Source organism: Cystoisospora suis (genome assembly GCF_002600585.1).
Source record: "Cystoisospora suis strain Wien I chromosome Unknown contig_100, whole genome shotgun sequence".
NCBI classification, from domain to species: domain Eukaryota; phylum Apicomplexa; class Conoidasida; order Eucoccidiorida; family Sarcocystidae; genus Cystoisospora; species Cystoisospora suis.
This window is the reverse complement of record NW_027152902.1, coordinates 27,601-48,769: the sequence shown is the minus strand read 5'-3', so window position 1 is coordinate 48,769 and position 21,169 is coordinate 27,601. Positions and strand designations below refer to the sequence as shown.

Here is a 21,169-nt window from a genome sequence, read left to right as displayed (position 1 = left end):
GCAGCGGAGAAAAAAGCCGAGGAAGCGGAGAAAAAAGCTTACACCAGAGAGCAGGAGGCGGGGGAGGAAGGAACGAAGCTAGTAGAGGAGCTTAGGAAAGTAAAGGCTGAGCTGAACGGAGCAAAGGCACGACTGAACGAAGAAGAGAGAAAGAGAGCGGGGATGGAGGCGCGACGGAACGGAGAAGAGAGGAAGGGAGAGGAGGAAAAGGATAGGATAGCACTAGAGAAAACAGGAGAGCGTCTTGAAGCAGAGAGGACAGAAGAAGTTCAGGCCATGGAAGATGCAGAGAAAGCGCAAGCAAAAGAGGAAGAAAAAAACGCTGACGAGTTGACAAAAGAGGAGTTGATCGAGCAGCTGGAAACTAGGAAGAAACGATTCGAGGCCGCCAAGGCGATGTACATGGCTCTCGTTCAGAAGCACAATACCCTTGTTGCGAAGTACAACAGGCTTCTTGACGAGCAGCAAGCCCTTGGCACGAAGTGGTGAGAAGGACCGGCGCTTTTGCATCTTCTTTGTGGCTGTAGAAGCCTTGCTGCGATGCGTGAAGGACTCACCTGATTCACTCTGGGCAGTTTTTTGCTCTGGTGGTTGAATCGGTGATCGCGCTATGTTTGCTCCGATGCGGTGGTCGTGGGAGATTTGGAGTTTGCAGATGTTCATCCACATTTCTCGACATTTCGCTACGCTCTGAAGCGTCTGCCTAAGCGGGTGGGTTTCGCTTCTTTAGTGAACTTGCTGACGTCACCGAGTGGATGTTGTGGGTGGCCGGCTGCTAGCGTGTTGACTTCGTTCTCTCGGCACGTGTGCAGCAATCAGGCGCTGGCGAGCAGCACGGCCTGGCGGTCACTGAGGTTGTGGTGCTGACGTCTTTGTGTTAGCGTGAGTCCTGGCATTGTGGTAAGCTGTGTACCCCCGTGTAATACACAGAGATGTACACATCGCAGAGGGAGTGCACACACAACACAATAAGCACCAGTCCGGGAAATTCCGTGGCAGGAAGGTTGAGTCTGGTCTGTGATGCTGCCTGTGTTCGCAGGGCAGACCAGCGTCCGTTGTCTTCCTCTTTCGCTGCTTCAGCGAAGTTCTTCTTTCCGAAGAAATCAGCTCCAGACCCAGAAGAGTCATCCCAGTCCGAGGCTGGAGAGAGCAAGCCCCCCTCTGAGAATGCCAAGAGGGACGCTGGATCTGATGTTGGAGAGAAACAACCCCAGCCCGAGGACACAGAGAAAAAGCCTGAGGCTAACAAAGAGACGACAGAAAACAAGGACGAGGAGAGCACTGAGGCACCAGGTTTCTTCAGCTTCTTTTGGTAGTACTAAACCACTCACCTTCGCTGCAAGCTGATCGGCGTGTAGCCGTTCCGCCTCACGAGAGACATTCAGTGTATCCGAGGCGTCAACAAGGGGGTCTGCATCTCCGCTCAAATGACGAACAATTTCTTGTACAGCGGGAAGTCCGTAACCTGATGGCCTAGAGCAGCCACCAGGAGGGCGCAAAGCCTTAAAAGACTCGCGGACTGTGGTCGCGTCTTTGTAGGGGCAGCGGTTACCGGGCTGCTGCAAGTATCCCAGTCTCCACCAGGCGCAGTGTGCTGTTCAAAGCTAGCACTGCGCGGCGAAGCTGTGACGAGGTAAGGGGACGCGATTGCCGCGTTGTAAAAACTGATTTTTCTGCACCGGTGTCTTCTGTCCGGTGTGGGCCGAGTTCGGACAGCGAGACTCGAACCATAGCAAGGACTTGGACAATGCCGGCGTTGATCAATGGCGAGGGCGGAAAACGTACGTCTTGAACTTGACTCGCTCGTGTTGAGTCGAGTCGACGAGCTTCCAACAAATCATCAGGACCATTTTGTTACTGAGGAAGCTTAACACGCCTTTTCTTGTTTTTCGCGAGTAGGGACTCGAGAAAAACAAGAAAAAGATGAGACACTGGGTGTCAACTACAGCAGGTTTCTTGGGCATTTCAGGTGCTTTTGCTTGATGACTTGCCGTGAGCAGCTTTGCAGTTGCTCAGCTGTATAGTGGATACAACAGAAGGAGGGGAATTTGTTGTTTTCAGGTTGTGTGTTGGTGAGACAATGGAGTCCTCGAGAGTGCCTTGCAACTCTGGATTCGCATAACGGTCGTGCGTCTTGAGCTCGCATGCAAAGCTGTTACTACGTGAAAAGGAGAACAACACGAAAGTTCAGGTGTCGCCTACCGGGGGGTCTCGCTCTCCCGGTGGTCCATTGGATCTTTTGAAAGACTCGACAGATTCCGTGAAGCGCATCGCCTGCACGCCTGTGTTCTCCGTTCGCAGAGCAACGTTTCATTCACTTCAAGCGTGGCAGTTATAGATGGTCCTCTTTTCTGCGAACCCAGCCTTGAAGCTCCCCAGGTTGTCTCACAGTGCCCTTCCGCACGTACTGGAGAAGGACTGGTTTTGTCTTACGGGTTCGTGGAGGCCACTGCCTTTTTTTGTTCTCATTAATCCAGCAGTGAGGCGTGCTTGCAATGAAGTCTGTTGCCGTCTAAGTTGAAACACCGGCACTTTGTCAATTATCGTAGACCAGCTAAATATTCACTGTGGACATCATTTGTGGTAGTAGGAGGACCGGGAGTTGGTTTTTGTGTGGGCCACTTGTGATTATTGATTTCTTATCCCGAGGGCTATCTAAACTCCGTCTGTGCGCATCGGAGCTAAGACAGGAGCAGTTATTTGTTTGACATGAGGGTGTATCTGGAGATTTCAGAGTTTGTAACCTTCTCTGCGTGATGTGTGGCGAGCCAGGTGGGCGGTTAGTGCGCGATCCGCGGTCCCTTTCTTGGTAGATATCGGCTTCGGTTACACAGCTTGTGTAGCTATGCAGATGTTTGCGGGATAGCGCCTCGACTCTCTTCTACTGTCAAGACACACGCTTAGCTTGATCGACATGTGGGCCATGTAATAGCGCAGTTGGACTGTAGAGTAGGCAGACGCTTTTGGGAAAAGGGGTTAGTTACTTTACCCCAGCACGTGTCGTATTTCAAGTGTTTCATGACACCATGTAACCAGGGTTATCTCAGCCACTTTGAGCTTTTGACACCGGGTCTTGCTTCGTGCTGGGGTCTGTAACAGGATCAGGTTCAGGGAAATGTCTGGCTGCCGCAGTCGCGCTTCTTGGCGTTTTTCTTAAACCGTCAGAACGCGTTTCCCTTTCCGAATGTTTCTTCTTCCCGGGCAGATTGAAGGTGAAAAAACAGCCGAGCCGTGCGTACCGTGTGGCCGGCTTATGATGGGGCTAAGAATCTTTTCAAGTTTCTTGTGGTCCGTGGAGATCCGTTTGCAATGTAACTCTCTTTTTACGACAGGTGAAGACGTCGAGACCTTCGGGCCTCCGGGGTTTCCCTGTGAGTTGGGAATTCAGTGATGCTATTTCCTGTCAACACCGATTTCCCGGTGTGTGTCATCTCGGACATCAGACGCGCTTGGCTCGCGCCAGTTTTAGTCGGCGAACCAATCGGAGCAGTCTCGGAGGTTTAATAGTGATGGAAACGCTGACGCTATTGTCAGAAGCGTGCAAGTGCAATCATTCAGGAGTTTTACAGATAGCTATTGGCCAGATTTCCCTTCACACGTTAGCAGTTCCTGGTAGGAACTCAGTCGCTTGGTCGGAGCTACTCCGGGTAAAGCCAAAGCACCACGATGGAGCCATCTTCGCTACAGTACACACTGCGTGCCCTCCATGGCCGAGCGGACTCTCTAAACAGCGTGTCAGAAAAACCGATGGGATGTGAGACGCGTAGATAGCCTTCATACACGTGAGAATACATGGTAACGAAATGAGCACGCCAGCCACATCGATACCGATCCAGCACGAGGCCCGAAACCCCGACTAGGGCAGATCCGGGCCGGTACGGGGCTGCACTAGTCATGAAAGCTTGTCGGCGGGGACAAGCAATAAACTGTCGTAGGTATACAAATGCTGAAGGGCAAGAAGCGTGTTCTACAGACGCTGACGGTCTTTGAAGTGGGAGCCTATTCGAGAAACAATCATATTCCTCAAGGAGCGTACTTTGGTTCGTGTGGTCTTCAGTGCCTCCCCCAGACAGGAAATCTCTCTCTCCCCTTTCTGGATAGAGCGCTGCTTGCCAGTTATCGTCCTGGCATGGCTAACTTGGCCACACAGAGGCGAGATGTTTTGAGCTTCCGTCGCTTTACATGGCCACTCAGTTCCGGTGTCGGCTTTAGTCGGGTCCATCAACAGCCCCAGTAAGGGCCGCTGTGCGTACCCGCTCTATACGCTGTCTACGCGGTGACGCGTGCGGCGTGCGAGAGTCCCCTCAGTATTTTCGTGCGGCAGATGAAGACTCGAGGAGCTGACACCATTTTTCGCACGTTCCTTTTATGTATTAGGACATCCCTTCTCGATATTTAAAGGCCCACTAAGGAGAGTTACGGCGTAACACCGTGGACCAACACTTGAGGGGATGGATAGCGGCTTCTACCTTTGTCGAAGGCACGTGACTGCAAACGTTCTCAGTGCTAGAAAGTAGGGGAGTGCAGGTACGTGGAGTGTGTTCTGTGGGGTGAGCCTGATTTCTACAGGCCCGAGCTAGCACGGGAACCCGTTCCATGGACGAAGAAAGCTAGGGGCTCCGAGAACTGCGGGGACGCGTGCGTACATGCGTCGGAAGTCCTTTACGGGCCACTCCCGAGTAAAACCCGTGAACAACAGTTGCTATAGACGCAGGAATATTGACTGAGACCGGGCGGAGTCAGTTGAACGGCGTCTCCCCTTGGCCTTGGAGACGGCAAGACGGAAACGGCTGAACCGACTGGGGTTTCTCGGGCAATAACGACACCGGATAGGCTATTTGGTTTGAGTGCGGAGACGTTTTCGTTTTGAGACAGTACACTGCAGAGAGATTACAAAAACCTGAAGCTGCAAGAGAGGGTGGCACTTGAGGAGAGGGTGGAACTCGAAGGATTTGTGGAGCTGTCCAGACAACGGGCCTTCCACCAGTAGAGATGCTTGGGCACTCGCCACCCATTGGGACCTTCGGCACCTCCAGTCTCCACTTCTCTGCGACAGTGGGCCCTTCCGGTCGCTCTGGAGATTGTTGAAGAGTACCATGAATGACGCCGCTTGAGGGATCCGTCAGAATCCTGCCTGGGATTGCGTGCAGTGTACGTGCTTGCTGGAAGGTAGAAGCAGTTCGCGTGCTGGCCACCTTAACCACGCGAAAGGTGGCGCTGAATCCATCCAATTTCTCCTTGGTGCACTTTTGAGGGCTTTGTATTCTATATGTTAGTGGATATTTCGCAAGCACCATTGCGCCCTCGACCTCGCGAGCTGGCGTGGCCTGTGGTTGCCGACAAGGGTTATGACCAGGAGGTGAATGAAGAGCTGGACAGGAACACAACAGCGGCTTTGGAAGGAGTGCCTCCGCTTGTCTGGTTGCCTCTCCGCCCTGCGCGTCCCTGTACTCAGCACAGGCTTCTCGAGTCACCTGAAGCGCCGCCGCCGTATCATCCCCTGAGCAGCGACCTAGCTCGCTGGACGAACTTCTAGGGATTGCAGTTGCACTGTTATTCACAACGGAGGTCTTCGGGCTTTCCAAGGCGCTGTGTGCCCCATATACTGATACCGTAGAATCCCGGTATTCTCCTTGTTCTTCGGTTGGTTGTCCGGCTTCTTCTGTGCCTACACTGTTGCGAAGACATGCTGTCGTTTCTCTCCCCGAATAGGATACAAACCGCTTCTCTCTTGCCTCTTTTTCTTCAACAGTGAACTCCTCTTTCTCCGAGGGACTTGGAACTCTATGCGTGTCTTGTATTTGTTTCCGAGCAAACCCCCGGGTCTGCATTGCATACTGCCTACTAAGAAGCTCGGGCAGATTCCGTAGCGGAGTCAACGGAGGCCTGCGGAGGTCATTCTTGCTTCCTTGGCTCCACTGGTCGTCCTTTTCCAGCTTGATACTAGAGCTCACCCGTCCGGTATTGAAGGACGAAGGGCTCATTAGCGACTGTTTCTCTCTGACTCTTCTGTCCTCGCCTGCGTCGTGCTGCTTTTCCCCAAGCAGGAGAGCCTCTTTTGCCCCCCGTGCGCACCGATTTCCTACCTTCCTCGGAAGATCGTCTTCGCTTGACGAGCTCGTTGCGCGCCTTCTCATTTTGCCCTCTACACGAAGCGGCTGGCACGAAGAGCGACGTCTGAAGAGGTTCGATGAGGCGACGGACTCTGTAGCTAAGGCTTGGTCCTTTTGTGCGGAAGTGGTACAGGCAGAGAAGGCATCATAAGAATGTATCAGACCAGAGAAGTTTCCTCCTGAATCATTTTCTTCAAAGTGGTCATCCATATCCGATGCAACTGCCGGCCCCATCTCGTGTTCTTGAGCAAGGCTCGATGGAGAACAGGAAACTGGCGGAGAGTGTAGGACAGCGGAGGATGAGAAAAGAGCACCAGAGTCACACAATTCTCCAGAAGCTTCGGTCGTTTGAACAGCGCAGTGTCGCACCCGCCCTGTCTGCGACGGACAACATTCGTTACCCTCTTCCTCTTCTTCCCAACTACAGAAGTCCGAGCCAAATCGTAAAACGAGTTTCTCTCCTTGTTTCCTGTCTGCTCCTAACTGCGTCACTACCTTTCTTTCACCTTTCTTTATACGTTGGTGAGCTGATTCGGCAGGTGAGCATTCGTCCTCGACAGCTGCCTTCCGTATCTCTGTTCTCGTGAAAATGCGGAAGGAAGACCTTGTTGTGTCTTCTTTCGCTCCCCCGGGGTCTCCACTGTTGCTCTGGCTGGGAATTTGTTTCGTTGTTCGCGCAGGAATGCCAGCTGTGTCCTCTTCCGAGTCAGTCGTTATGCGGCAGTTTGAACTTGTGGGGCCCTCCCTACCGAGCTGCAATTGACTCCGCCTTTGCCGGGGTGGATGCTGTTCAGTGAAGGTCGACATCTCTTTGGCGTTTAGGGATGCTTTCAGAACGTCATCTTGTTTTTTCTCTACAAAGGAAAGGGGTTCAGCAGTGTGCTCGCTCATCTGCGCAGCTGCCACGGGACCGATAGAGGCCTGCGATAAGCTCGTATCACGGACTGTTATTTCGCCATGGTCTCTTGTTTCCTGGAGAGGAGAATTTGTTCCGAAAGTGAATTCCGATCCGGTTGGTGAGACAGAACAACCATACGGGGTAGGACTCTGCCGTTGTCCTTCATGCGTCTCCGGACTTGGTGACGGCGGCGACAGAGCTGATCTCGGAACTCTCCTCACGGGAGAAGAACAAAAAGCAATTCTTGATGTTTTCGAAACCGAACTATCTGTGCCGGCTTGCATGTCTCGATCACGCAGAGAAGGGAGCGGGTGTTTTAATGGAACTTCCACGTGAGGAAAATCCTCGCTCGCTTTGTTTTCTTCTTCTTCGACAGCAGCAGCAGCCGCTTCGGACTCAGCCGTCCGAGGCACGCCGTTTCCCGTCGGGAGATCTTCCACGAGCGAGATGTGAAGAGCGCGGGGAGCGGTGCAAGAGCGGAGAGAAGGGGCCATGTTTGAAGGTGGGCCTTTAGTGACAGGCAGGTCAGCTCGTTCCAGGGCTTTCTTCGTCGACCGTGATTCTCCTCGTTCTGTCGTTTTCTGCAGACGCATTTGAGAAGTCGCACTCTTCTCTTTAGGCGAAACGGTCTCATCTTTTTCTTTTTCCTGAAGGTGTTGCAGTCCAACATCGTCTTCGCTTGCGTCGACTGACTTCTCGGCCGATTTTTTGTCGTTTTGGGAAGGGGTTGCAGAGGAAGAAGAACGTGAAGAAAGGAAGACACGGGAAGCACCACTCAGGGGCTGTTCTCCCGGACGTGTCTCTCTCTCAGCTGCCTGGTTGTGCCCGCCGTCTGTGTCACAACCCTTGTGGTGGGATGTCTCATTTTGTTGAAGGGTCTCTGGCTGTCGCAAAACCCCAGACACGAAGGTTCTGCGGGATCCTTCACTGGTAAGCACGCTCTCTGGAACCGTAAGAGATGATTCGTCTCTCTCTTGGTGCGGCGGAGGTCCGGCTTTCTGCACAGTCTTCGCAGATCTGTTCAGGTCATGGTTGTTCAGCTGGTCAGTGGGAGAGACATGCTCTTCAACACCAGCGGGTTTTTCTACAGCATCATTCTCCTTGTGGCGCTGTCCTACCACAAAAACAAGAGGACACGACAGTTCAGGAAAAAGCAAGGAAGAAAGCCCACTCATTTCTCGTTCACGTTTCTCTCCCAAGTAGGGTTACGTGTTGACTGTCCGACTATATCACTTCGACTTGATAAGCCGTGGTGCCCCCGCACAGCATCGCCGTTGAAAGGCCTCAGAAACGATACTTCTCCTCTTTCGGAAAGCTCAGTCACCCAAAACTAGTTCGTACCCGTTTCTCGGATCTCGAGAGCATGGTGCATCTAATTGCGGCAGCGGCGGCCTCCCTGCTACTTCCACGTTCTGCAAAGCTTTCGGATTGACCCCGATGCTCAGTGGCCCAGGGTAACGCGATACGTCCATTTTCATTGATAACTTCAACGCAGTCTTCAGTTGAGCCGCCACCCGGAGTGTTGTTTGAAGCACTGGACACGGAGGCATCTGAAGAATCCATCAATGCCGGTGACAGAGCCGTGCGCCATTCCCCGCTTGTGCACAAGCTTCGGTTGTGACGGTTTTCCTCGTGGAATGTAAAGAGACTATAGAATGCTGAGGCACTCTCAGGTTTCGCCCCCCCTGAGCCTCGCCCCTGGCAAATCCACTCAATGTCTCGAAAGCTACGCCCGGACAGCCGATTTGCGCTGCTGTCTTTGTCTAGTCTCTCTGGGCAGGAGAGGTGGCGAGTCTCTATGCATCAACTTGGCGTCTTCAACCGGAGGCACCCGTGAAGGTAACGAATGGTATGTAGACACCGTTATACAACCTCGAACCCTGGCAAGTGAGTAGAGACAGAAAAAGAACTGCGAGAAGAAGCACCTCTGCCAAGAGGGCCGTGGTGACGGGGCAGCACGTACCACAAGGCCATTGATGTGATGGTAAGTGTCGACACAAAAGTTTATTTCCTCTCAGATCCGGCCGTTGCTCGCGTCGCTCACTTTGTTCGCCGTCGCACCTTAGTCCATCATGGCCTCTATGTGAAACTTGTTCGGCATGCTGTTTGTCACTTTGGTTCCTTGTCGTGCCTTTCCGTGATATGGGTTCTGAATAGGGAGATGAATCATCATAGTGTTCTCGAATACTCGGACCGCTTGGGTCTGGCAGACAAGGCACCGCTCTCCCCTCAGCCCAGGGATCGAAGTCAGGGGGAGGAAGCTGAGGGGAAATCGAATCAGCAACACTCATAGAAAGATTACAGGGACGCGGGCTGCATAGTCGACAGGCGGGTGTAGAGGGCGAGGCCCACCAGTCCTGAGTCGGAATTCCGCTTGTGCCAAGAGCTCTGTGAACAGAAGAATACACAGGAGAGAATGGAGGAGCACCTTCCCGTCGCGAACACCTCAAATTAGGCCACCCCGGTCCCCCGAGGTGGGTGTTCAGTCTCCTGTTGAGCAAGTGGGGGACTGATTTGTTCCCGGACAGCTGAATACCAACTTTCTCCACTGACAAACGGATGCAAAGTTACTGGAGATCTCACCTGTTAGTTACATCACTCATGATCTGAGTCATATTTTTGGAGCGAGCAGTCCACGCCCCGATTCTCCAAAGATACTTCCCAGAGTGAGCTTGGAGGGCATCCGGCTATGCAAACGCTCGCCGGTGTTGCCCTTCCGGGATGATAGAGCCGACAGCAGGCAACGGCTAGCTACCTTTTATTCAGTTCAGAGACACTTACCTATCAAGCTCCCTCATTGCCTCTCCACTTGTTTGTTGAATAAGCCAGAGATCCTCGCTGCTTTTCTCGCCGTCTAGGTAGAAGTCCTCAGTTAAGCGATTCTCAGGAGCCTGACTTAGAACTTCATCTGCTAAATGTAAGGCAGAAAAGCCGTGTCCGTGTTCGTCTCTTTCTTCGTGGGTCACAGCAGTTTTTCTCCCTGAATCTTCTTCACTGTCTTCTTGTCCTGCTTCTTTTGCTGATTCGCTCATCCGTTTCATAGCTCTGAGCATCTCAGCGATCTGAGCGGAAGCTTCCGCAGCTGCCCTCGCTGCAACGCGTATTCCACTCCCCCCACTCTGCGGCATCGCACTGAATCTCTCCTTACTCCCTCCGGGGTCACTTGGCTGTTGTGGCACTTGTGTCTGGCCCGTCTCACTGTCACTCGGCTTTTGTTTGTCGCCGTCCGATGCCTCTTTCCCTTGAGCTTCTCTCTTGAATCTGTTGCAAGATCCTAAACGAGAACTTCTAAAGTCAGCCAGCCGGCTAGCAAATGCGTCTGCGTCATCAAGCTTAAGAGCTTTCCTCAGTTCATCGACCATTCGGAAAGCCGGATCTGCCCTTTTTTTCTTATTGAACTGCTCAGTCATAACCCCTGTTTGTCTCGTGGGGCTTCTGACGGACATACTCGTGTCTGGTGTCTCAGACACAAGAAAGGATGTGCTGTCTCTCTGGAAGATCATCCCATCAGGGCGTACACCAGACTCCGCTTCGAGACCCAAATGCGGAAGCGACGCCGACTCTTGTACAGCTTGGTTGTTGTCTTGTTGATTCACCTCATCCTCCTTCGACTCTGTCACTCCGTCGCACTCTTCTCCTTCTGCCTTCCTGTTATATTCCTTCTCACCCGCGGGCTCGTCCTCTTTTTCGTATCCATCTTGCATTCCCTCACCGTCGCCTCTAGAGTCCAAACTGGAATCTTGTTCTCTACGTTCATCACCTACTCCTCGTCGCCCTGTTGTCCCTCCGCATGCGAGTTGCCTGTCACCTTGTTTCCCGCTGCTACGTGCTGGTGGTGGAGTGAATTCCATAGTTCGGTCATTCAACAGCTCGCGCTTTCCAAGCAGTCGGTTTACATCGGGTCCAGTCTCCGCTGCGTCTCCTTCGTTCTTCGTATCTCCTCCTCCCTCAGAATCTCTGCTAATGTGGAGGTTGCTCTCGGCAACAGGACTCAGCCCTCGAGTTAGCACTCCGTTGCTTTTCCTCATCTCTAGGGGGATGTCTTGACTGTCGCCCTGGAGAGCCGGCACTTCTGTCACGCCCTCCTCTTCCTCCTCAGCAGTTTCTGAGACCCCTGACTGCTCCTGAGGTCTAGAACGGACTCTTTCTAGACCTGCAGAAGACTGGCAACCCCCACTGGGCCGTCGTCTTCTTTCTTGGCCCTCCTCCGCTTTCACGACTTTATCAGACAACACATCCGTTGAGACAACGCGGGATCTGGTACGTTGGAAAACGTCCATGGAAGAGAAACTGTAGAGAAGCCTTGAGTCGGCTGCAGACAACCAGTCAGATGCGCCCAAGTGAGGGGCACCTACAGAAAGCTCCTGGGACTCTGACGGCTGTAAGCTTTCCCTTGAAAGAAAAGAAGCAAGGAAATGCAGAGACGGATCATCAGGGAGTTCGGGAGAACACGCAGTGACAGGAGGCAAAGCTTCATTTGGATCTTCCGGGTGGTCAGGAGCGAGATGAGGCGCAGACCCCCGAAAATCACCTTCGCCATCTTCAAAGACAGATGCTCGACGATCGCGTCCACGTGGTGATTGTGACCTAACGCAGTTTGACGGTGAACGAGGGGGAGAAGAGCCCGGCGCGCAAGTCCTGGATTCCTGTGACTGCGTTGCGTCCGCTGTGACGGAAGCGGAAGACCCTCCCCCGGTGGCTTCTGAGAGAGGGATTGTCTCGTCAGTGTGGGGCGGTTCCTCGTGCGGCCCGAGCAAGTTGTCAGCAGTCGCCAGCAGAGGGAGTGCCGGTTTTCCGCTTGACTCGAGGGTTGATGTTTCTTTGTGGCCGCTGCATTCTACGCCAGGTAGCCAGCCACAGCAATCCACATTGTTTCCCTTGGCCTGATTATCATTGTCGTCGTCTAGCGAGGCGCGACGACGAAGTTGACCTACAACGGCGTCGAGATCCGCTGCAATGAACGTGGAAACCTCGGGAATGCCCCTCTTCTCATGTTTGGGAGGAAAGGGAGAAACAGATGATGCGGCAGTTGACAAGTCAGGGAGCATCCCGCACGAAAAGCAGGAGGGTAGCGAGGACGGCACGCAGTGACCGGTTGTGGTCATTCCTTCTGAGTTGGAAGAAAGAGTACGGCCCGACGAATTCTCCTGCTTCCCTCGCACGACTTCCTCGTGAGGAAGCGGGCATAAAAGCTTGCCGGAAAGACCCGCTTGGGCTAAGACTTCTTCCACAATGTCAGCATCGAGAGCGCAAGAACCGTAGATTGCCTCATCGGTAAACGCCGAAACTCCGGGAGGACACAGCAAATTGAAGCTCCCTCCTCTGTTGCTTGAGCGAATCGACGTGGATACCCTCAGAGGTACAAGACCTGTATGGTTTTGACCTCTTCTAGGCGACGTACAAAACGACGACGGAGTACTCTTATTAGCGGCGCTCCTTATAGGCGGACGTCCATCATCGTTCAGAATTCCGCGAGTCTTTCCCTGAGGGACAATGGAGAGCGGGCAGAAAATCGGCGAGGCATGGCTCATCGTAATATGCGCGGTGACGGGAAAGGCCATAAGGCTCGTGAATCGGTTGGAGGATGGAGCACGCTCCGCATGACCTAAGAAGAAAAATGAGGAAATCATGAATCCCAGGAAGAAGGATAGACGGCACGTTTTTCTGCAAACAAGCCACCCGAATGCAAGCGCGTCTTCGCTCCACTGCGTACGTACAGCTACCTTTTGGAATCAAACTTAAAATGACAACCTCCCGGCCTTGGACCACACACATACAGCTGACTCTGAAATGAAGGAAAGAAAGGGGTCGCTCCTTCTCAGGAGGTCTTGAATGTCATTCCTCAATTCACCGAGGTGAAGGACAAACGGGGATGAGGACAAGCAAGCAAACCGTGGGGCTGCTGTTGTTTTTTTCTCCCTGAGAAATACAGGACCAAATCGCCATGTCCACGTCTTTGCGTGTAGCCTTGTAGGTGTGCGTCGGGGTACGACAGTGGGGGCTGTTTTCTCCTTCCCGTCTGCGTTTCGGCGCCTGATACTATGCCTAAACGTTTGCCCCCGTGACGACGTCAAGAAAGGCTCGAGTGAATGTAAGGCAAATGCTCCATCTTACTTTTTGGCGCTCTAGTGAGGGAAGCAGGAAGAGTCATACCCGGCAGAAGTAGTAGAGATCCCCAACCGAGGCGTAGCTACCGCATAGCGACACAGAGACCTCAACACGGGCAACCTTAGCAGATTATCTGTAAGTATTGCGTACCTAGATGACCGAGCATGATACGCGAAGTTTCTCAGCTAGGCTTCTTGGCGGTGCCTGTACTTGGTGCGGCCAGATAGTCGCTTGAGTGCACGAAGTAGATTCACCTTTTCTAGTCACAACAGCCGGACGAGCAAACGTGCTGCACTGCTTTGCTCTTCCCCAAAGAAATGGAAAAAACTGCAAATGTGTTGAAATCTTCAGGTCTCAAATTCCTAGATCGGCCGCACCGACACGGACTCTTTTGCTCCGTATCCAGCAGCCTGCTTTAGACAATACATCGTTGCGGTTGCCTTATGTAGAAGGCAGGGGAACTATAGCAGTAAAGATGCAGTTTTAGTATACACGCGATGTCTGCTGTCGAGACAGGTGAAAGTCGGTCGTAAGTGGTGAGACGCTCAGAGCCTGCGCTCAGTCGCTCCCACGCTCAACTGTGACATGAAGCTAGCTATAGTCGGGTGGCCGTACTTTGCCGGTTTCGTAAGACGGATGCTGCGTTCTGCTTCCATTCGTGCTTACCAGCGACTTTTGTGTGCTCTGCCTTTCTCGTGGAATGTCCCCCCTTCTGCGATTGATCCTTCGCGCCGTGCTTCCCAGGACTCTCCTTCCGAGTCGTTTTCTCTCTGTCCTCCTTTCCCATTTTGGACGGAGATCTCTCCACCGCACTTCCTCCTCTTCTCGAAGAAGAATGTTTGAGGGCTTGTTTGCTTGGAGAAGATTTCCTTGACAGAGGTTGCTTTTCTGATCGCGAAGGCGATCTTTCGACTTTATCAGTCTTGTCTTTCCTGCGGCCTTCCGCTTCGGATTCCTCGCGTTTGGACTCTCGTGGTGTGGCCGACAGGTGCCTTTCCTTTTCACTTTTTCTTTCGTTTTTGTGCTCCTCTCGCCTGGACGGTGAAGGGCTAAGACTTCTTTGTCCGTGGCGCTCCGTTCGGTCATGTTTGTGCTTGGATTCTCTGTCTCCGTCTCTGTGCCGTGGACGTCCATCTGCAGAGGGACTCGGACTCAGCGGTCTTCTTTGGCCGCGCGCCTCCGTCCCGTGGTGTGTCTTTACTTCCGATTTTTTCTTTCCTTCTTCATCTTCCAGCTTCGGCGATGACCTGGTACTCTTCGAGTGGCCACGGTCTTTGTCAGGAGACTCTTGTCTTTTTGAGGGGGATCTGCTCACCCCCTCGGTCTTTTGTTTTTCGTGGCGCGTGTGTCTACTGGAATTCATATGCCGAGGACACTTCTCTCCGGCGGCAAGCTCTCCCCCTAGTCGCGCTGCCTCAGGTCCCCTTTCCCGCGCCGATCCCGGTCTTTTCAACACGTCCGAATGTCCTCTTTCCTTTCGATCTCCCTTTGATACCGGCTCGTCTCTGCGGACTCTCGAGTCTCTCGAATTCATACGACCTACTGATCCCGATGGCCGCCCACTTGAATTCCCCTTATCTTCCCCTGCTTCCAAGCAGTTTGACCGTGATCTGTGCACACCTTTCCGCGCCACCCTGTCATCTTGTCTCGCCGAAGCCATACTCTCGGCACCCACACCGCCCCCTTTCCCTCCGCCGCGCGGTGTATCCAGGCGGCCATGAAGATCTGTTCCTTTGGTTGATATCTCTTTGGAACGTCCCCTGTGTGGCCGCCCCACATGCGCCAATTCTTCGTCCACACGAAGCGAACTCCCTACTGATTCTATGTTTGGTGATGCGGAAGTGCGCGTCGCTGGACTAGGTGTCCTTGTCACCTCCCGACTCTCTCTGTTTTTGCCGGATGGTGCCTTCTCCATTCCCCTTCTAGTGGAAAGAGTTTCAGAACCACCACAGCTTTCCAGACAGGCGGCGGACGCGCTCCGCCGGAGTGACTCTCTTCCATGTGGAGATGACGCACGCTGGGAGAGCGAGGGGATTCGAAGTCGAATGGGTGGAGGCACGGTAGAGGAAGCCGGAATCGCAGGAGACACTGTAGGACTAGGCGAACTGTTAGTTCTATGCACCGAAGACTTCCTCGACTGAGATCTCCTGGACAATGAAGAGTTGACTCGATCCGGGAGGTGGGATCGGGTCAACTCTTCGGCACCCCTATCCTTGTTGTGATCCCTTCTCGAGTTACCACCACTTGCTCTCACGGAAGAAGGCTCGTTCGTCTCCTGTACTCGGCCAGCCTCCCTCTGCTGTCGGAGATCTCTCTGGGACGATGAAGACGCTGCCTCCTGACAACGTCTTTGTTTTCCTCCCTCTCTCCGAGTGGTCCTACCTTTTCTCTCTGAGGAAGGAAGTCGGACGTCAGCACTACATACAGAGTCAGAAGGGCAGATGGATGCTTCCGATCTCGAACGGAGAGTGCTGGACTGCGAATGGAAACCTGCGCCCCTCTCCAAAGTCAAGAGTGCTCTGGAATTCTGCGAATGCGGGAGCTGCCGTGAAATGTCGGGCCGGGGGGAAGAGGAGGAGACGCTCTCGGGCTGCCTCTGGACAGAACACGAAGAGCAAGAAAGGCGCGAGCTGGTCAGACTGGTGCGGGCAGAGTTCGTCGTGGTGAGACCCGGGGAAGAGAGGGCTGAACAGCAGCTGTCGCACGCGACTCCGTTGCGCCTGCTCTCCCTCGCTAGCTGCGCCGCCATGACTACTGCCTGCCGTGTTCGCTGTAGAGCTGCGACCTGAGCAAGCTGACTTCGCCCCAGTTTGAATGACGTTGCCCCTGCGTTTTTGTCAGCAAACACAGCACGGAGAAACACGATGTCCGGGCAACTACTCAGCACAGGGTTGTCTGCAAATCTCTTGTTGCACTACTCAACGCGAACGAGCGGTGCAAAGGTGGCCTTTTTTGGTGTGTGGCGGTATTTTCCGCTGTGCAGATCATCGTTTCTCTTGAACCCACCTGCCGCTGATGAGAGGGTCCGGGTCAGATGTGCCGTCTTTCTCTCGGGCTTCTGATCTTGCAGATGTCTTAGCTGCGATTCCTGGAGTTTTTGCAGTCGAGCCGACAAGTAAGTCCTCGACCCGAGCTGCCTTCTGTCTTTCCCCATTGCCGTAAAGCCTTCATGACACCGAGTCTGCAACATCGATGGAGACCCTCGGGCCCGACTGCAGCTCTCCCCCAAGAGAGTTTGACAGGCCGGGCGATCTGCTACTTGTGTTCGCGAAGTCTTGAGTTTACTTAGTGAAAGAGGAGGAAGCGTCGTGATAGAACGGAGAAGAGTCTCCGTTTGTATATCCGTGTCCCCTCTTCTATGGCATCGTGTCCTTTCCGACTTCTCCACTTCTGCGACAATGGCCTCCTCTTCCGACATGCTGTAATGACTGCCGGTAAGAGGAGATGGAGGGCACGAGCTGTGACAACCGAAGGCGCCGGAGCCGCTTAGTTCCTCTGGCTCTGTCGTGTGGCGACACCGCCAGGAATCGCAGCGAAGCCGCTCCGGTGGTAGCTGAGAAGCACAGTCGTCCGATGAGCACGTCGGGCCGCTATGCAGAGACCTCCTGGCAGCCCTGCTGCTAGTAACGTCACCAGTGCAGCTAATACCAGCCAGGCAAGAATATTCATCCGCACGACCGCTACTGCGCTGACCCTCGTACCACGATCGGCACGTCCTTTCGGTACGCAAGCTGGGATTAGAAATGGATGCAGAAGCGGCTGAAGAAGTAACTGCAGCGATGTTCCTCATTGAGGCTTCTATAGTCGAATTTATGTCTTCTTCATTCAGGGACGGCTGGTTTGACAGGCGTCCAGTCGACGGTGGAAGAGACCGCGGACGATGGATAGAACTTGATGGTTCTTGATGCAGAGGTAACGGCCGAGGGCTGCAGTCAAAGCATGGACTGACGTGGGGGTTGTCCGAGAGACAGCTGCTTTCCTGATCGGGCAGGCGGGAGAAAACAGCGCAAGAAGGCAACGGAAGTTTTCACTTCGTGCCACGAGAAAGAAAGCCTCAAAGTTTGTCTGCTGCTGACCACCAGAAACAGGCAACTTTCCTAGTCCAACTGAACATTTCGCGAACCGACCAAACGCACCTGGCCTTCCTGTCAGGCCCCTGCAGAAGTGCCCTGTCGGCCCAGCATGGAAAACGAGCTCACGTGCGCAGGCCGGTTCTCCGGATTGTCCGAAGAGGTAGCGTCGACGGCACACCGTGAGGCTGCTGTGTGTGCTGGGTTTCCTTCGTCCTTGCGGACGAGGACAAGCAAATTCTTCGTAGGAGAGGACGATGCGAGGCGGGATCGCAAGAATCTGAAGCTAGTGCCGGCCCAGGGCTGCCCCCCGACAGTCGCTTGTAACTCAAGCTACCACCTGATCCCAAGCTTTTTGTGTCGGCCGTGTCTCTTCTGCTTTACTGTCAGACATGTGTGTGCCCTCCCGGCGACTGCAAATCCTTTCGAGCGAGCACAGACAGAAGAGGGCACCCCGGACATCCGCTGTAGGCAGGTTGCCATTGCGGGAAACCGCTTTGTTGCTGAAGATTCTAGGGCCTGTACCACTGATGACTTACTCTCTCCAGAGAGCTGCAAGGCGCTCGCCAAGGGCAGACGGAAGAAGGCGAAATAACAGGATGGCGCTCGCAGCCCAGAGGCCCAACTGTTTCATGGCAGTCCTGGTGGGACAGAGCACCCAACGACGGTAGGGGGAGCGAAGAATGGCGGCTTGCCAAACAGGGTAGGGGCCGATGGGCGGTCCTCCCCGGCGGTGTGGTAGAGGATGTTGGATCGCTATTGCGTTTGTGGCAGAGAAGCGAATCGCGTTCAAAGTCTGGGGGAGCTGACTTCGTTCGGTGGAACGCGTCGCACGAAAAGCTGGGAGACGTTGATGCCGCCAATCCTCTGTAAATGTGAGCAGAGGGCTCACATTCTTTTCTTGGCGTTGTGCAAGTAAATCTCCCGTGGTAACAAGATTGTGGAACCTCAGGAGAGGAAGACTGTTCTGTCGTTGGAGTGTCACGTCCACAACCCAGACGGGTTGAATGCTGGCAAGGAAAGCTGCAGTCAACAGGCGGATGTGATGCACAAGATGAAGCCTGCCGGGAAAGTGCTGGCGAGCAGTTACTGAGAGTGCCACCATGAGTGGTACTGAAGGCGACGGCGGTAGGCGAGATCGCCGGTGGACAGTGGGTCCAGCCCTCCAGGTGAGACCGCGGCATACCAGTCAGCGGATCGTTGAAATGTGTTGAATATGCGCGGCGGGAGAAAGGGATGTGCACATCGCATCTTCTGGAAAGGGTGCGACAGCTGCTCTGGCCTTTTGAGGGCAAGCCAGAATGATGCTCATTATAGCGTCCCGTGCGGCAGAGGCGAGGAGTGACAATGGGGGACCTCACTCCGCCCGCTGTCTTTTCTTCTCGATGCTGGCAGCAAGGAGAGAAGCACACAGAAGTCAACCCGTATGCTGGTGTCGCCGCTGGAGAATGCCGTCCCCGGCCTATACGAGTGTGTCTACTTGGCGAAGATGATTCCGTGTCTCGAGAATGTCTCGGTACTCGAGAACAAGGGAGGACGGACGATGATCTCGATCCAGACACTCCGGTACAGCTTTGCCATCTTGGGGGGTGCAACTCCCCCGGGAGGCGCTCTGTTTTCCGGACAACGGCTGACGAACTGTGGGCCATCCTTGGTGCAGGGCAGTTTGACGAGTCCGCGAAGCAACCGCCCTCGCCAATGGCGCCGTGGCCAGGACCGTCACGCAAACGCGACTGAAGCGGCAGAGGGCTGTTGCCCCTGCTTGTTGCACGCCGTGATGGCATCTGCTCACGTGCACGGCTTGAAGGAGACTGTCTTCGGATACCCGAATCAAGAGTTCTTTTCTCCTGACTATGCTGTTGGCCACGGTGCTCCGTGGGACGATCTTGGCCGCCTTCATTACCAGGCCGCCTGGGCATGAGAGGCTTCTCAAGAGGTGACGAGTAAGCTTGCTGTCTGCTGCGAGGGCGCTCCGACGAGGAAACATTGCGCTGCTGGGCAATAAGTGAGCGCGGAGGAGAGACAGCTCTACTAGGACTTCTATAGGCAGGCGCATGGGCCCGATGCAAGCTGTAGCGTGAAGAGGGGCTTCGGTACGGAACTGAGTCTTTCAAGTGGTGCCGGTGTGGAGAGGGAGTGCGCGAGAAGTTGTGATGGTGATAATGGTTCCTGTGCGGCGCATGACAACGGCTATGGTGACTGGGGCTTGTCGTCGAGTGGCGACAATTACTGGTGTCCCCAGATATCGTGTAGCATGCCTCCGTCGCCTTTGAACGCGATTTGGATCGGCCCAGGGGCTCGAATGAAGGCGTTCCAGAGTGGGAGACGGTAGGCAAGGCTGGCGTCGCGGATACAATCTGTTGTTGGCGCCTCGGCTCCCATCCTTCAGCACGCGCAGCAGCTTTTGGTGAATCACTGGGCGACGAATGCTGCCTCGAAGGAATGCGGGTACAGGCTGGACCACGATGAGACACGTCGTGAACCCCACTGTTCAACGAATGGACCCGCGAAGGCGGCTGGGGCGTTCGAATGGAGGGCGCCTCCACTGCCGCGGTAGGCGGTGAACTCCGACGACAGAGCTTTGATGAACTCCGGGCCAAAGCGCCAGGTGACGCTCCTGGAGATGAGGAGAAGTAGTTTCTTGAAGGGCCAGTCAAGGCGCCGTGTTTGCTAAATTCTCCTGTGTGCGAAGCAGGCAGTTGCCGACTGCTTAGATGCCGACGCTGCTGCGTGGATGCACAAGCAAATGAGGATCCCCCGCGCTGCATCGTGGCCTGGCTACGCGAAACACATTGCCCTCCCAGTTGAGGTGTAGCACTGAGAACACAGCCCGACGCCAGTACTTTCACCTTTCGCCTGGGACAGAATGGGGCGCACGGGCCAGCAAAGCCTAGTAATGTACGCTACACCTGGCGTCTAAGTCGATAAGGCTTCGTACAAAGCTTTGGACAGAGTGCGGACGTTCGTTTGGACAGCCACTGTCCGGAGCCAACGAGAGGGAAGAACTTCCGCAGGACACATGGAAGAGTTTCGATGCGGACTGCGAGATGCGTCCTGTGTGTCTAGTCACCAGCGCTGTCGGGATTCAATCCTACGTCCAAGTGCTTGACTGGATTCTTAGCCTCCCATCACAACGAAGAGAAGGGAAAAACGACTATTTCTTCACCGCGTCACGTGACTGCGAACTTGAGTGTTAGCGCTACTCTTAGATCACGGCCCTTAGCAAGGCAGCGCACACGCGCAAGAAAAGTGTAGGAAGGTCCACTAAGAGCAGGGCGAATGAAGTGTAGCCTTGTATTTGAGCTCGATTCAAGCCGTCGGAAGCACTGGGAAGTCGGAGGCGGGCGAGTGTTAACCTGAGATCGCTTTGAGACCCGCTGACCGCTTCATCCCTCCAAGAGGACGGCTGACTTCTAAACGGAGAGAGGAAACCAGTCTGGACGGCGCAGCGAACCCGCAGAGAACGAAAACGGTTTAGTGTGTTTCACTAGCTGAAAAAAAAGCCCGGTGTCTCTCATCGATACCCCAAGTACGACTGTTCTCACCAGGTGGGTCTGCTGTGTGTTTCACCGACAACCTGCCGAGGATCGGCATGCAAGCGAATCACTGTTAGATGTTGTAGACGCAGATGCGCCGCGTGGACGGCGGAGCCAGACAGTGCCCCCTCATTAGCCATTCAATCGGAACTGTTCATTTCTCGGACTCGCCAGGGTCTTGATGGCAGGCACAGGAAATCTACTGCTTATGTAGCATAGGGTGGCCTGGCCACGGTGCCCGGCGAGCCTGCAGGCGCTCTCGGGAAGAATCGTTCTCGCGCTTGGGTTTCTGCTTGGCTAGTGGCAGCAGCATCACCTACGCGTTGCACATTGTGAGCGCGTTCGTACAGAGTGTCCGGACAGCAAGCGCGCGCGTTCAACGTGGGTTTGGTCGCAGAGGTCGAGCAACTCTAAGTTTTTGCAACGGCTGCCACACGGAGTAAG

General features: G+C 54.3%; 2 protein-coding genes across 2 annotated transcripts in view; one reads left to right on the top strand and one right to left on the bottom strand.

Annotated features, from left to right (window-relative positions):
* CSUI_000225 (uncharacterized protein) overlaps positions 1-4,155 on the top strand; it is an 8,813-nt gene extending 4,658 nt beyond the window's left edge. Inside the window, exons 6-7 of the mRNA XM_068060459.1 lie at positions 5-485; positions 1,040-4,155. Of these exons, the coding sequence (XP_067927570.1) occupies positions 5-485; positions 1,040-1,316 (758 nt within the window). The 3' untranslated portion in view covers positions 1,317-4,155. The remainder of the gene's footprint in view (positions 1-4; positions 486-1,039) is intronic.
* A 584-nt stretch (positions 4,156-4,739) lies between these two features.
* On the bottom strand, positions 4,740-20,007 carry CSUI_000224 (uncharacterized protein; the record flags this gene model as incomplete). The annotated part of the gene is made up of 6 exons (XM_068060458.1): positions 17,729-20,007; positions 16,049-17,098; positions 13,786-15,715; positions 9,793-12,616; positions 9,056-9,399; positions 4,740-8,125 (listed from the first exon to the last, which is right to left on the bottom strand). Exons 1-6 carry the CDS (start codon positions 19,955-19,957, stop codon positions 4,740-4,742), a joined length of 11,763 nt encoding a protein of 3,920 aa, XP_067927569.1. The 5' UTR covers positions 19,958-20,007.
* Positions 20,008-21,169: the final 1,162 nt, after the last annotated feature.